Here is a 16,214-nt window from a genome sequence, read left to right as displayed (position 1 = left end):
TTATAAAAATCACGGACTGGTCACTGAGATGGGAGGAGACCAGACAGGTCTTGCATTCCTGCTCAAAATCCTCAAGTTCAACTCAAGATACCTCAAAAGTTTATTAGCATAAGCAGTGATTCTCCCCACACTTTTTAGAAGTTCACTCACTGGAGCCTCATTTGTTTTCCTTTTTTCTCCTCTGCCCTTTCCAGTGTGGGCTTGTTAAGGTGTCCAAATGCTCAGAGCTCTGGAGGCTGAAAGAGAGATTTGTAGCTACTGCATGTTCACAGGGGTTTTGACTTCCCTGACAAGACCTATGGGAAATATCATGGCATTTTTATAAGAATAATGATAGAGAAATTATACTAGCTACTTCCAGGCAGAATTTGAGACAATGAAGGTATTTCATTTGTTATGATTGCACAGAATTATGATTATACAGATTATCAAACTGCCAGTGCAGGCAGTTCCTGTCAATCCAATCCAGTGGCCCATTTTCTGTTCTCTTTGCTGAGCCTTTATTTCCCTGTTACAGGGTTTGAATTCAAATGTAATTTTCAGGACAGAATTCAAAAAGTTCTTACAAATAGGAAACATTTTTGTTTCCTCTAGTGAGCTCATGTAGCAAAACAATTTGAAGAGACTTACCTTGAAGAGTCTAAACTGCTAATATCTATAATTTTGGGAGTCTCTGGATGTTTTCCTGCATGTCACAGTGGATTGGAGGGCAGCTTTCTGTGCCTGGGAAGAAGACTTTTAAAGGAGTTTCCATTTTCAAAGGAGGTTTTACAAATCCTCCATGCACAATTGCTAAGACAGTGTCTATGCCAATGCCTCTAAATGGCAAAATTTCAGCCTGCTCTCACACGTGTGGGTGAGTGGGTAAGAGGGAATTGTTTCAAGGCTTGAGCTTTTGGCTTTCTAGTCTCCTTCAGCGTGGTTCTGGTATTTCATAGGCATTAATTCTGAGGCTACCGGCAAATGGAGGAAGCAGACAGGAGAGGGCCTCATGCTGCCCTGCTTGGACCTCTGAGGCACACACCATTTTATCCCCTGAAGTAATTCCAGAATTTTACTGGAAAAAATTACTTTCTAGATCTTTAAAGAACAGAAAAACAGCTGAGTTTTCTGTGTCTAGAAAGCTGCCAAGAAGAGACTCCCAATTCCCATGACATCTCCCACATATATGCTCTAAAAAATGCAAAATAGATTCATAAATCAGGGATGGTTTAGAATACCGATGGATGGAAGACATTATAGAAAACAAAACGTCAAGCACTTCTTTCTCTATAGAAACAAGTGTTAACTGCTCAAGAATCCTCAATATATTTATATGTAGACATTCTAAAATTTATCTCAGAAACATTTTGCTTGCCAAGTTTCATCTGGTCATATATTTGCTTACTCCTTTGTGTAGCTGAAAGTGAGAATGTAAGGTTTTACTTTCACCCAAGCTGAAGGAAATGTGTGCCATTTTAGAAAAATAACTTAATCTCTCCCAAATGCCTCCAAGGTCGTCCTCTTTTTTAGCAGGCTCTGAACCTACTTACTGAGTCTTAGATGGGGCATACTTGCAGATTAAGAGGAAAAGAAGGGATGTCAGAATCAAATGGGTATGAAAAATGCAGAACAAAACCCAAGGGTGTAAAGAAACTGAAAAAGAAAAACACTCCTGATGAGTATTTTCTTCTCCAATAAGGCAGTGAGACAGGCTGAAAACGAGGAGAATGGAAAAGGAAGCTCTTAACTGTTGGTTCAGCGCTTGGTTTAGCTCTCGGTTTGACAAGCCCTGCCCCGCTGTGTGACGTTGCGCACCGACACCAGCCGTGTTTCCATCGGGGCAGTGTCGGGGCTGTCCCCACCTGTCACCGCTGTCACCGCTCACGGCTGGCGCGGGCCCGTCATCTGAGCTTTGGCTTGCTCATCTTGCGGAAGGCCGGTCTCGCATGTTGGGAGAAACAGCGTGCATTTTCCTGCGGGACTTCCGACTGCTCTGCAAATGAACGGAAAAGAGCTGGTGGATGCGCCGTCTTTGCTAAGGAAGTAACACTGAGGGGAACGAACGGCGTATTGATCTTTCAGACATTCTGTGCACCGTTAGCGGCTCGCAGCTGCCTGAGAGGCCGCACGAACGCGGCTGACCCGCGCCCCAGCTCACAGCGCACGGCCCCTCGGACCCAGGGCTGCTCGGAAATTCACCAGGAGGGACCGGGATCGGGGCCACGCTCCGATCGTGCCCGGTGCCCGGTACCCGCCCCGGTGCCCCGCCCTCTCCCCGCCCTCAGCCCCGCCCTCTCCCCGCCCTCAGCCCAGCCCTCTCCCCGCCCTCACCGCGGTCCCGCCTCTCCCCCCGCCCCTCACGTGCCCGCCCCCGCGCTCGGCCAATCAGGGGCCGCCCCGCTGGCCTTGTGCATTGCCCCGCAGCTCGACCAAGATGGCGGCGCCGCTCGCCCCGCTGGTGCTGCTCCTGCTCGCCCTCGGCCGCCCGGCGCTCTCCGGTGCACAGGCCACGGAGAGCGCGGCGGCTGCGCCGCATCGGCGCTTCGAGTACAAGTACAGCTTCAAAGGGCCGCACCTGGTGCAGGCGGACGGCACGGTGCCGTTCTGGGTGCACACGGGCAGTAAGTGCCGGGCGGGGGTGCCGGGGCCGGGCCAGCGGCGTTCCCGGGGTGGAGGCGGCAGGGTCCGCTCGGGGGACGCGGGCTCTCGGGGAGAAGCCGCGGGCGAAGCTGGCCGTGGGTGCCGGCCGTGCCCTCGGGCTCCACGTGGCACGGGAGGCGCAGGGGAGATGCGGCGGCGGCGAGGAGGTGCCCGGGCCCGCCCGCAGGTGCGAAGGCGCCCATGGCCCGATGGGCTCGTGGTGCGGCGGCCGCGGGCCCGGGGAGGGCACTGGCGGCGCTGCCGGGAAGTGCTGATGTGTCACTGCTGCCGCGCTCCAGCTCGGCCCGGGCCCTGCTGCCGCACAAACCGCTGGCTTTCGGCGTCTCAAAGCTCGAAATGCAAATAGGACTTGGTTGAAGAACGTTTGTTTCTGTGCGCTCTGGGTTAAGGGTTCCATGGTGCTCCCAAAGGCTCGTTGCCTTTCCTGAGTGTCCCCCCTTGTGAAATGTGTTGACATTTACAGTTCCATCTTCACAGTTTCTCTGCAATAACTTTTGCTGTGGTTTTGGTTTTTGTCAGACTTTAACTTAGTTGCTACTGCTTAATTCTCAAATGTACCTTTTACTTGACGTCATGATGCAAGTGACATGAAGGCAACTGCCTATAGATGAGTTTTCCCCCCCTCTTTTTCAAGAAAATAATCCCTAAAAGTAATGTTCTCTAATGCAAGCAAATGAATCTCTCTCTGAATGTATACCTGTCGTTCTTTTGTACCGCTAAGCAGAAAGTTAGAACATCTTGTTTTCTTTACAGATGCCATCCCAAGTGCAGATCAGATCCGTATAACAACCTCCTTGAAAAGCCAGAAGGGCTCCGTGTGGACAAAAAACAAATCAATATTTGAATACTGGGAAGTGGAAGTGACCTTTCGAGTTACAGGAAGAGGCCGCATTGGAGCTGATGGATTGGTAGGAGCGGTTTAATGTAACTGAGAAGAACAAATGTGCTTTAAAAGTGAATCTTGACTTACGACTTTTTGCTTTCTTCCTAGGCCATCTGGTTTACAGAAGAGCAAGGCTTGGAAGGTCCTGTTTTCGGGGCAGCTGATAAATGGAACGGTGTTGGAATTTTCTTTGATTCATTTGACAATGATGGGAAGGTTGGTTGGAAGGAAACTCTTGCAGCAAAGATGACAAATTAATTTGTCTTTCTGCCTGTTGAGGAAGAAACTAGGATGTTGTTTTCTTACTCTTCCCCTCTTTCACTTCAAAGGGCTAAAATAAAACAGTCAGGTTTCCCTTCCACTGGAAACACCAATTTCTATGCGTGTCTTCAGAGATGCTCTTTTTCTTGGGAGAAGTCTGCTTTGAGGCAGCTCAGCAGCAAAGATTTTGTAGCTGATGAGGATGACAGTTGCTGTATTCAGTTCTCAATTTTCCAGTCCAGAATGATCCTGAAGCTTAAACAATACGTAGTAGGTCTGCTTGGGTGTTTTTGCTTTCCCTGCATAACTTTGGCTTGCTTGTAGGTGTTTTGGACTGATTTTAGCAGAAGGCTTTCACAGATGTTGCTGATATTTCCCTTCACATTAAACTAATCCATTTGTGTGCCATTTCTTTCCCTAGAAAAACAATCCCGGAGTGATTGTTGTAGGCAACAATGGAAAGCTGCTGTATGACCATCAGAAGTAAGTTTATTTTCAGCATTATTGCTGAATGCTTGCTTTTGAATGATGAATTGTTCCATGAAACCCTTTGAGAAGCATTATAAAGGCTTCTTTCATACAAAACTTTGTTGGTTCCTTTACATTTGAGGGTTTTTATTTGTTAAAACACTGCTTTGGCAGTAACAGCAGAGAAATTGGCAACTGATGGATATTTTATTGGCATATGCCCTTTGGGATGGGTGAACTCAGACGAATACAGGTACAGTACAGACTATTGCTTATGGGGTTCCTCCACACACAGCTAATAATTGGCAGAAGTGACTGACTGAAAGCAAATTGCTGTTAAATTAGTTGGATTAATTTTGGTTTCCAGTTGTTTATCAGCAGCACAATGGACGCCTTTTTGGATTTCAGAGAGGAGAGGTGTCTAGCTCAGTCGGTGCAGTTATTTCCATCTAGGTTCCTGGATGCAGGAATATATCTAAAAATTGTATCTTAGGATGTATCTCAGAAAACAGACCTCCCCATTGCTGCATTCCCTCTGCATTGTGTCCTGAGTACAGCATGCAGTCAGTACTGGAGATCCCTGCAGAAAGCTCAGTGCAATTGCAGAACAGCCTGGAAAAGTTTGCAGATTGAAAAACTGTGCTGAGGTTGCTTAGTGAGAGTCAGACACTTTTTTTTTCCCAGTTGATTAATGATAACACAGAGTTGTATGGATGTTCTCTTTTTGCACAGCGATGGATCCACGCAAGCCCTGGCATCCTGTCAGAGGGACTTTCGGAACAAGCCCTATCCTGTGCGAGTCAAGATCACCTACTACCAAAAAACACTGACTGTGAGTCCCAAATAACACAATTACTTGTTTTTCTCAGCTTCTTAAATGTGAGACTGGATTTTCCCAGAGTTGCAAGAAATATGTCATTTCCAGCGTTTTGGCTGCATTGCAATGCAGGTATTGCTGATTTTTCTGATGTGACTTGGGAGGCAGTTGTGCAAACACACTCATGATGTGCTCAAACCCTTCTGTTGCTCTGGACTTACCTGGAGAGGTGTCCCAAAGCCAGGGTCTGTTTTAGCTACCGGTGATTGAGCTGCTCCTGAGCTTGGTATTTCTTAAGCTAATTGTTGCAGAGTTGCAGAGGGTTTTATAGCTGATTTTTGAACCAGAAGTTCTTGAAATGTGGCTAAAAACCTAAAACTATTCAACAGTAGATTTAAATTTTCTACTTGGGGCTTCTCACCTCCAAGAAACAGGGGCTTTCAAGACTAAAGACTAAAACCCACTGGTATAAGGGGGTCTTTAAGGCTTCTCTGAATACTAGCGGATTGTGAATTCCTTCTAGGTAAGGAGAGAAAAATACTAATGTGGTGCCAGGTTGTGAAAGCTACAGAGTGTGTGTTTGTTGGCACCTGATCCCTTCTGGAAAGGTGCTGTTCGTATATTCACAGGTAGCAGCCATAAAGTGCAGAGCTATCATTTTGTAGTAGAAGTTTCTCTAAAAGTAAACATGACTGTACCTAGAAGAGGGCAGACCTTGTACTGTGTTGTCATGGGAAAAGCTGCATGTCACTCCTGAATGAAAGTTAAACTTCAGCCTCCAAGGCTGCTCTGTTCTCACCTGGGGCCTGATGCCTCCTGTGGGAGCTCCTGTGTCCCAGATGTGGCTGCTAAACTTTGCAGTTCTCTCTTTCTCTGGGGATGCATCTGCAGAATCTCCTGAAGCTTTGAATCACAACTGCAAGGGATGACTGGTGTAGATCAGTTCTGTGTTGCCCAGAACTTTCTTAGGATGTGGACTTTTGCAAATAGAATGCTTATGTAAAATGTTGGTAAAATGTCTCTTTCAAACATAAATAGTTTTTTATGAGTTGAGTTACCCAATAAAGTTGTATTTTGTGATCATTACTGCGAACTGACAAAAAAATTAACACAAAAATGTGGTGAAAATCATAAGTGTTTGTCCTTTTAGGTATTAATTAATAATGGCTTTACTCCGGATAAAGAGGACTACGAGTTTTGTGCCAAAGTGGAAGATATGGTGTTGCCATCACAAGGGTACTTTGGAATATCTGCAGCCACAGGGGGACTTGCAGGTAGAAAACATTAAAAATTATGGCAAATGCTGTGGGGACTTGTAAGGTTTGCAAGAAAGTTTGGTTGGGTGGTTGGGTTTTTACTACTCATGTTGATCCGTTATACTAAGTTTTGACCATGGGGATGTAATGAACCCTCTTGCAGTCCCAAATTACTTACATGCTTTGGACTTTTCCTTGCTGCAGCTAAAGAATTTTCATTTTTTCCTGACAAAGCCCCTGTAGATTCTCATTCCCCACTGCACAAACACTTGTGAGGATGCAGTTTTTTGAAGATCCTTTGCAAGTGGAAGGTTGGCTTGGGAGTTAGACACATTTGTAAGGTGTTTTTATTTTTTGTTTGTTGAATACAGATGACCATGATGTGCTGTCATTTCTGACCTTCCAGCTGACTGAACCTGGGAAAGAAGCAGTAAGAATTTTTATGCATGATTAGTAAAATATTTTATTATACATATTATTGTATGTGCAGCGCCAAATTATGGTATTTCCTCTTAAGTCACACGTGGCATTCCTGTCTCACAATTTTGGCATGTGACTGTGCTGTCATGTGGTTTAGAAACATTGAACTAGTATTGTAATGTTCCAGTAATATTGTCATTAATGTTCTCAAGACCAGGATTCTGGAACCACCACTGAAGCAACAAAACTCATTATGTTAAATCAAACTATGCAGTATTATAAAGTACATTTTCTTTTGGAAGTGGGCAAATATTTGTTGTCACTTTCAACTTTCCCTGCTTCTAGGATGATTCCGTACTGCTAAACAGCATTTTACCTTGTTAAACTTGTTTTAATTTTGTATTGGGAAAATTTTCTATTTGATCTACATGGGAATGTGTGATTTTCCACTTCAGCTGAATGTATGAATGTGCTGCAGTAATTTTGTTTGGTGTTCACTTCTGCAATCTGACCAGGAGAGTCAGTTGCGTTAAGAGTGGGGGAGAACATGAAAAAATCTCACACGTGCCCTTCCCTCTGATAATGTTTTAAAGCCAACATCAGATGCAGAAATCCCTCAGAAAGATAAAGAGAAGTATCAAGAAGAGTTTGAACACTTTCAGCAAGAATTGGATAAGAAGAAGGAAGAATTTCAAAGGGAACATCCTGATGTGCAAGGACAGCCAGGCAAGTTATTTGAGCTATTTTTCAGTTGTCCAGGAAAACATTTGTTTTCCAGGATGTTCTGAACTAGGGATACTCTGGCTGATCTTGCTAAGCTCCCACTGATGTCACTTACATTATTTTAAAATCTTTACTGTAATTTGTTTCCTGTTTCTAAATTTATCTTGGTGGTGCCTGTATTGAGAACAAAATGAACAACTGGAAACATGGTGGGAATTATGAACAACAGAAGGGGGAGGAGGTTATGCATCTCTGTAAGGTGGTGATTAAGGCAGCATGGCCTTTTTCATTATTTAAAGGACGTCTTTTTGGTCTGTTTCTGCACATTCATAGAAAACTTTTTTAAAGGTGGCCTGTGCATATCTTGGAACATGTGCTTACCATGGAAAAGCTTTTTAATGCTTGCCTAATGCTGGGCAGACAAGAACCCGATTATTTGAAAATATAATGGAAGCCATTTGTTACTTCTGTGGATTTTAATAGCTGTATGTGACTGCAAATACACTGGGAATGCACTTTGGGCAGCTAGAGGTGAAATTTCAGGTTGTCATCTTTATTGCACAGTGATACATTATGACATTATGTTCTAAAGGTCCTGTAGGTTATTTTGATCTGCATTTTTGAGATATGGTTCAGCCTTTCTTTGATAAGAAATAATCCCTTTGCCACAGAGTCTTATGGACGTTGGGATGGTGAAGTTGTAGGAGAAGGTAGATGGATGTGAATATGTTAAGGGAGCAAGGAGAATGATCCAGTGCAACTTGTGAGGGATGTATGTGCACATGTGTAAAAAGCCCCTGTGTTTTTTCTTAGCAGCAGATGATGTTTTTGAAACTGTGAGTGATCGTGAACTGAGGCAAATCTTTGAGGGGCAAAATCGAATTCACCTGGAAATCAAACAGCTTAACAGACAGCTGGACATGATTCTGGACGAGCAGAGGAAATATGTCTCTGCAGTCACAGAAGAGATTGCCAAAAGAGGAGCTGGGTCTCCAGGTCAGCAGGGACAGGTAAATAAACCCCATGGTGATTCAGAGCCCAGCCTGATTCCAGCTGTGGGATTAATTTTTTTTTTCCAAGATATGTTGATCTTTTTTCCCCCCTGCCCCTACCAGGTTTTCCAGCAAGAGATAGAGACAGTTGTGAAAACCCAAGAAGAGGTCATTAGACAAGTAAAGGAAATGAGGTAAACACCTTCCAAATATTATGGCTGTGGTTTGAATTTTATGATTTCCATTTAAATCCTCTGTATTATTTCAGTGAGACAGTATTGACAGACTTGACGTTTGTGTCAGTTCCTTAGTGAAGACTCCCTGCATATATTTAATTTCTGTAATAAAGTCAGTTCATGCCCCAACGATTGCTAAGAGCCCTAATTTGTCTCTTTTTTATAATGAAATTCCATTATTTATATAATGGAATTCAACAGCTTAGTTCAGCCCCTTTGAAAACAATGAAGTAAGCCCCTTATCTAGAACGTGCTATACTGCTAAAATAGATCTGTGAAGATGCTTTTGTTTGATGGGGGTGTCTCAGTACTCCCTTTAAGATGTTTTACTGTTGCTGTCTTAATCAGGAATAGCTTTAAGCTGGTTTAGCCCTTCATTTGCAGCAGCTAAAACATAGCATTACTTACCTTGTATTTAAAAAAATAAGGAGAAAAACAATTCCTTCAGTTGTGCTTCCCCCACCCCCATATTAGTTTAAGGGCAGCTCCTGTGATTTATCTAAGTAGGTCAGTTTTTTGTAGAATAAAGATTAGAGTGCTTCCATTTTTGCACTTGTTCTTCCACAGAAGCTTTTATGTTAATATTCTTGACAAATCTTTATACCTTGCAAGCAAATTAGATTTTCTTGTTAACATTGGCAGTCTGCCCTTTTAGTGACTACTTACCAGCTCACAGTTTGCGTAACATCATCTTAATACTTTTCTTAGATTAAAGAAATGCTTTATTTAGAGAGAGAAATAAACAGCCCCTCTGTGCATCGCTTGTCATCCCGCAGGAAAAGGACTTAGGGGCCAAGTAATTTTCTTGGCAAGATTGTGGATTTCTTAATCACCTGATTACAGAAGAATCTTGCATGTTCCTACAATAGAAACTGTCAGCAGGGTGTTATTAATGCAAAAGTCAATAGAAATTCAATTTGATACAGGCGTGTCTATTAAGGGAAGTTATTTTGCTTTTAACAAAGTCTGGATTGGTCTGAGGGAAGGTGGGCGTGCAGATTTCTGTTCATTATGTAGAGGCGGTTCTGTTAGGAGGCAGAAGAACCAAGGGGGTGTCCCACTTGTGTTATAACAACACTGTGAGGTGTGTGGAAAGACTGAATTACTGTCAGTGGTTATGAGGCAGTGGGCATGACAGGTTATTTAAGGTAAAACCTTCCAGTGAGAAATTTACTCCTAAAATTATCACTGTCACACTAATTGCAAGTCCAGGTAAATGAAAAATTGCTGACCACTCTACAGAGAGTTAGGAGTGCTCCATGAAAGCATTGAAGTGTGGTTCCATCTCGACCAAATTGAAAGTTTTAAGTAAATTAAAAAGAAATCCAAAGGCATACATTTTGATTGTCTATTCTGTTAATAATGAAGAGATTATCATTCACATGATAAATATTTTAGCTGTAGAATAATCCTCTTTGCAACTCAAAAGAAAGAGCACAGTAGGGGAAAATTATATAAACATATTGATTAGAGATTATGGTTTTTTTCTTTCATTGACTAGTTTACTTCAAACCAAATTAGTTATGAAACCTCAACTTTTTCTGGATTTAATTTCATTTGTTGTAGAAGGAAAATGAATTCACAATAAGATAATATTAAGTATTTTGACAATGCATATGGGAATTGAGTTCCTCGTATAAATGGTAATCACGAAACAAGGATGTATCTAAATCTTTTCTTATCCCTAAAGCCTCTTCCTTGTTTTTATTTCTTACATGACTGATTTTATTTATTTATTTATTTATTTTTCAAACAGCTTTTGGGTTTCTGCAAAGATTGCATTAAACTCTGCTGATCCTGGAGCCCTGGCCAGCGCCAGACAGAACTCTTGTTCTGTAGCCCTCAGCAGGCAAAGCAGATGTCTGGCAACAGAATATTTGCTAGTTCTTATTGTCAGTGTGACTGAGAGATGGGGCACTCTGCAAATGGCAGCTGTCTGCACAATGAGCAATTTTCAAAAGTCGTGGTTTGACTAAAGGATTATTTCTTGAGAGGTATTCTAGAAAGCCAGTAGCATTTGCTGCCTTTTGGTGCAGTTATGTATTTCAGCCTAATTCTAATGAGCTGAAAGCTGTCCAGAATAGCTGCTGTTTGTAGAAAAGCTGGTGTGTGATGAAAGCTGGGTTGCTGTTTGTCTTGTTTCAGAAGCTCTGTGACTGACGCTCTGAGCTCCATCAGTGGGGCTCAGCACCCTGGCTCTGCAGGAGTCTATGAAACAACCCAGCACTTCAACGACATCAAAGAACACCTTCACGTAGTGAAGAGGGACATAGAGCACTTGGTGCAGCGCAACACGGTAATTTATGTGCTGGGAGTGTAAGTGTGAGTGTAACACGGCTTTCTCTGGCTCCTAGTGAAAAGCTAGGGAGAGCCAGCATGCAATTTAGGGAGCAATTAATCCTTCATTAAGCTGCTGCACTAAAACTATGCTGCCTTGACCTAACTGCATGATCTGGGTCTTGATGAGAAGTTTTGCACAAAGAGCATGATTTTTAGTCTAATTTCCTGTGGAAACAAGGTCAAGCAATTAGGTTTTCTAGGTGCTTTTTTTTTGTGTTTCCCCCCTACTTAGCAGCTCTATACAGAGGAGATTCTGTGGTGCTTCTGCACACAAGGGAGAGCTTTAATCAGGGAAAACTCAGGCAGGCTCTGCTTAAGGCTTCTTAATGCAAAAAAATGACTGTGTTCACATTCAGCAGTACCTTAGTCTAGCCTAGGTAGCAGTTAAGCTGAATTAGCTTATGATCTATAGAAGGTCCTTGATTAATTTACCATATTTATGTGTTCTTTCCCATGTAAACCTCAATTTAACATCAGGCAATTTGTCTGAGAAGTGTGAAGGTGGGAGGAGAGAGTGAGATGAGTAGTAAGATTATTTTTTCAGAGTACTGTAGTTTCTCTCCATCTTTTCTGATTTTTACATCACATTGCAAAGCCCTTGTTTTTTAAGTCTTCTGATGGGATGTCTTGTTTGCTCTTTTCTTGCTTTTTAGCCATCCGGTGAGAAACAAAAGTGTCCAGAGTTGCCACCATTTCCATCCTGCTTATCTACAATGCATTTCTTCGTATTTGTGGCAGTGCAAACTGTGTTATTCATTGGTTATGTAATGTACAGGTAAGTCTCGTGTGGCTTAAAGACAGCAGGGCAAATAGTTTTAGAACTGCTGACTGATAATGTCATTGGAATGGTATCATTGTGTTAATCTTGTTAAAGCAAGCAATCATTCCGATTGGAAGAGACCTTGGGAGGTCTCCAGTTCAATCTTCCGCTCCAAACAGGGTCCACGCTGAATTCAGATGGGGTCACTTGGGGTTTGAACTGGTCACGCCTTCAAAACCTCTGAGAATGCAAAATTTACCATTTCCAGAACCCACTGGAAATGCTGGATTATCATAATGAAGTTTATTCTATCCCCATTCACCCACCATGTATCAAGTGGGAACCTGACCTGGTTCAGCCTGACTGTTGTGTCCTTTGCTTTGCTTTTTTTTTTTTTTTTTTTTTTTTTTTTTCTTTTGTTTTTTCCTTTTCCTTTTTTCTTTTTATTGGGATGGTCTTTCTCTTCTCTTCCCCCTCCCTGAGATGTCATAATGTTGAATTCTATTCGCATTGATGAAAAGGAAAACCTCCATGCTTGGTAGTATTTTTGCCATGAGCTGGAATGATTTCCAAGACAAACAAGGAGCTGGTCCCCTGCAGTTCTTTGTGATGCTTTTGTAATTCCAGCACCTGGATGTGGTTGATCCACAGTGTCTGTAGCCACTAAGAAAACTAATGATCTGTGCCAGAGGGTAAAAGGAAATCCCACTTAAAGTCAATTCTTTCCCTGATATTTAGGCAAATCAGATACTGAGAAGCTTCAGAAAATGTTCGAGAGTATTTTAAAAGTCAGTTTGTTTGTTTTTGTGGGGTTGTTTTTTTTTTTTTTTCCTTTTGTGTCTGATGCAAAATTGGAAGTACAGTGATGCTACTGTGTCTTTGTTTATAGAAAAAAAATTCTGTTTTTGTGATATGACTTGTATTTTCTCTAAGTCTCTATTAATAAGGAATGGAATCTCCTAATCTTCAAATAAATGAAAATGTAAAGCAGTTAGCTAGTTTCAAATTAAAAAGACTTGAAGAATTATTTTCTGCCTTTTCTTTCAGGAGCCAACAAGAAGCAGCAGCCAAAAAGTTCTTTTGATGACCCTTTCCATTTGTGTGTACATAACACCAGTCTGTATGCACAGAAAATTCTACACTTCTGTAAATGAGGGAAATTTTAGTGTTGGATATACTTCAATATTATAAATTATTGAATTTTGTTAAATAAAATGAGTTCCCATTTAAAGTGTTGATGCTAAAAACAGGGAGCAAATGCCGGATGGGGTAAGACTGTGCACCCTGTCTGTGTTTTCAGCTGACTTTTTCACAAATACTGAAAGGCAAACTCCCCATTCCTCTGCTTTTGTTAAGATTCCGGAGGAGGAGTTGAAACACCCAGGCTTGGTGTTTGTTCAGAGTGTGAATTGCAGATGGGTGATTTGTGCAGAAAACTTGCTACTAAGTGTCCTGACATAGCAGTTAAAAAAAAAAAAAAAGAAAATAAAAAGAAGGTAAAAAATCCCAGACCTCAAAGAACCATTCTTCTGTGGGATTTGGGTTTTTTTAGTGGGTAAAAATTTATTATAGACATTTTATTTGTTTACCACTTGGATTTAACAGTATAGGAATATTTTAGTTAATTCTTATTTAAACCCTTTTTAATATGTGGACACAAAGACAGGCCTTTAAGACCCTGACTCTTGATACTTGATGTAAAAAAACAATTCTACAGAACATGCAAAGAAAGGCTTCTCTCCCTGTTTTACAGTTTGATTTTGGGCAGTGAGAAAAAATGTGATAAAGTAGTTTCTTCAAGTATGTTGTGGGGCTGATTTCTTTCTTCATGGTTTCAAGTCTGTCTGTAATTTTTTGCGGAGATTTGTGGAACTTTCCCAACAAAGGTGATTGTTTTATCCATCTTCCAGTCTGATTGTATCAAGGATGTATTTAGTGTGTGAATTTGTCTTTACTTTTCTAAAGCTGTCTTGTGTCTTTCATGTATCAAGTACAGATGCTTTGGTTTAAATCTTGGCATGGTGAGTATTGTAAACTGCAGCTATTGAGTGTTAACCCATTTCTTTACAAACTTGCTTCAGACATGTTTGTCAATCTGTAGAACCAGTGTTTTGTGTCAATTCCTGTTTGGATATCAAAAGCATAAGACTGAACATGTGATTTTGATACTGCTTATCAAGTGAACATTTGCTTCAGGAAAGAAAGAAAGAAAGCAGAGGGCCCAACTTAGGAATGTGAAATTAATTGATTTTTGCCTTGTTTACATATCTGTGGTAACTTTGTCCTTGAGTTGTATGTAGAATTAGAATAAGTATTTCTGTGGTTTCCTAAATTCTATAAAATACACAAATGCATCAGGATATTTCACTTAGAACTGTTAATTTGGTTATCTGAATCTGCAAAAAATGATCTGTAATATGACTACTCCTATTGCATTTCTGCAGTCTGCTCCCTTGGAGTGCAACACGTGCTGCCAAATTCACTGTAATGAAGAACACTTCAGTATCGTGCCTGTCAGTTTGGAGAAATGATAAATCTATGCAATATATTTTGTTACTTTAAGTACAGTGTCCAAAAAGTGAATGTCTGTGTATACTAAGAAAATGACACTGGCTACACCAATTAACACATCTGCAGTATGGAGGATACTCCAAGCGGTATAGCTTTATAGATTCATTTCTAAATTTGAGCAGATTTTGCTGTACTAATGAGAAAAACTACTGCCTCAGGCTAATCAATGAATAAACAACTTTTCAGATAAAGCAGAATAACCCACTGGAATTTATCTCTTCGGTTCTTTCAACACCAGCAAATATTTCCAGGTGCCTTGAGTCTAAGCTATTACAACGCGGACTCTTGTAATGAAACTTACTATATTTTCTTAAATGGTTCTGAAATTGTACAGTGGTGTTTCCTTTCAGTTGCAGACCTTCTTGCATCAACGCAGCATCCAAACAGAACTCCTGTCACAGCAGGCTTTGCAAAACCCCTTATGCAGAAAGTATTTTGATATATATCTGGCAGAATGAGGGGCAGTTCTGATGTGTCCATTGGAATGAGCCTGGATTTTTGTTACTGTGAATTTACCCACCCATTCTTTTGATTTAAAGCTGGAGCAGCCCCTTCTTCTGTTTGTCTGGTTAGGAAGAAGAGCAGCTTGGGGCGATGTCTAGAAGGAAGCTTGGAGCCCTCTGTTTCAGGAGGAGCCTGCTGGGTCAGACGTGGCTCCCACACGCCGTGAGAAAACTTCTGTGGTGGCAGGGAACAGAGGGTCTGATATGGGACACCAGAAAATGGGGACTTTGCTTCGTGATTCATCTCACAGCTGTCTCCCTTGGAGCTTCCAGAACTCGCTGGATCAAAAGAAAACTCCCAGCTGCCCAGCTCAACTTTGGTCCTGTCTGTTCTTGAAGGGATAGCAACAAATTAGGATTCTAAGAACATTTTTCAGTCAATGTAGCCTCCTGCTAGGTGTCTTTCAGCAGTGACAATGTGTTTGATTCTTATCCAGTAAGGTTTCACAGCTAGGAGGAAAAGATGCAGAATGCAGTTGGACAGTATTAGGGAGAACAGGTTATATTTGAATCGTGGGTAATAAGTGCAAATATTTGGCAATGACAAAATAATGGGATTGCACCGGTGGGGGTTTATTAAACACATGGTCACCCCTGAATCTTTCACAAGTCAAATGCGCAATGTGGTTTGTAAATGACCTGGTTTACGGTTTGTAAATTAATTGCTCTGGTTTGTAACTTCTGTGGGAAGAAAATCTGACCTTTCTCAATGATCGATGACTGTAACACCAAAAAATGTCAATTTTTTTTTCTTTTCATTATTTTAAATTCAAACGGCTGACAGTTTCATGTTTGTTTCTGACTGATGTAAATTGATACTTGGAGTTCAGAGATAACCTTATTTGAATAAAGGTGCATATTTTTAGTAAGCCTTTTTCTTTTCATTTGGTACATGTGCATGAAATCTAAGCAAGTGTATTTGAAATATTCTTTACCCTCAGTTCAGAGTCAGAACACTTACAGATCTGGGTTTAGTTCTACCTAACACTGGGGAGTTAATGGCATTTTGAGTCTGAATTCCCTCTGTGACCTTTTCCCAGCCAGGAGCAAGTTTTTTAGGAAGTGGAGGACAGGAATCTTGAATTTAATCTATTCTAGGTGACAAAACCCTAAACCACTTATTTCTGATGGTCCAGCTGCTAGAAATGGCTACATCCTCTTGGTAGAGGGATGAAGCAGGGGCAGAGTCCTGGTTCTTTCAAGAACACATAAATATTTTTGCCTTATGTGACTGATAGGAACAAAGAATCTAGAAAAGATTGGGAGTTTGGGCTGGCCTCTGGAATTTGCCTGTTTCAAGGCTGAATTCTGTGCAGGATTTAGAGATCTGTGTGTTCCTTG

The 16,214-nt window shown here is 41.6% G+C and overlaps 1 protein-coding gene across 2 annotated transcripts; it reads left to right on the top strand.

Annotated features, from left to right (window-relative positions):
• The first annotated feature begins 2,363 nt into the window (after window positions 1-2,363).
• LMAN1 (lectin, mannose binding 1) lies at window positions 2,364-15,738 on the top strand. Of its 2 annotated transcripts, none has more exons than XM_064736190.1 (13): window positions 2,364-2,603; window positions 3,397-3,551; window positions 3,635-3,742; window positions 4,209-4,270; window positions 4,988-5,087; window positions 6,223-6,346; window positions 6,700-6,758; window positions 7,342-7,474; window positions 8,285-8,481; window positions 8,587-8,657; window positions 10,845-10,995; window positions 11,693-11,814; window positions 12,847-13,266. In XM_064736190.1, exons 1-13 carry the CDS (start codon window positions 2,417-2,419, stop codon window positions 12,881-12,883), a joined length of 1,506 nt encoding a protein of 501 aa, XP_064592260.1. In that variant the 5' UTR covers window positions 2,364-2,416; the 3' UTR covers window positions 12,884-13,266. The 2 variants fall into 2 exon arrangements, with proteins under 2 accessions (XP_064592260.1, XP_064592261.1); XM_064736191.1 differs by having other exon boundaries at window positions 2,365-2,603; window positions 8,288-8,481; window positions 12,847-15,738.
• The last annotated feature ends 476 nt before the right edge of the window (window positions 15,739-16,214 follow it).

The sequence above is a fragment of the Zonotrichia leucophrys genome, chromosome Z (genome assembly GCF_028769735.1).
Source record: "Zonotrichia leucophrys gambelii isolate GWCS_2022_RI chromosome Z, RI_Zleu_2.0, whole genome shotgun sequence".
Taxonomy (NCBI): domain Eukaryota; kingdom Metazoa; phylum Chordata; class Aves; order Passeriformes; family Passerellidae; genus Zonotrichia; species Zonotrichia leucophrys.
This window is presented reverse-complemented; position numbering and strand designations above follow the sequence as displayed.

Excerpts from the sequence above, each read along its gene's own strand:
- LMAN1 (XM_064736190.1), top strand. The coding sequence starts at position 2,417 with ATGGCGGCGCCGCTCGCCCCGCTGGTGCTGCTCCTGCTCGCCCTCGGC. Across the intron at positions 3,743-4,208 it reads CATTTGACAATGATGGGAAG|AAAAACAATCCCGGAGTGAT; the intron begins GTTGGTTGGAAG and ends TTCTTTCCCTAG. Across the intron at positions 6,759-7,341 it reads CTGAACCTGGGAAAGAAGCA|CCAACATCAGATGCAGAAAT; the intron begins GTAAGAATTTTT and ends AATGTTTTAAAG.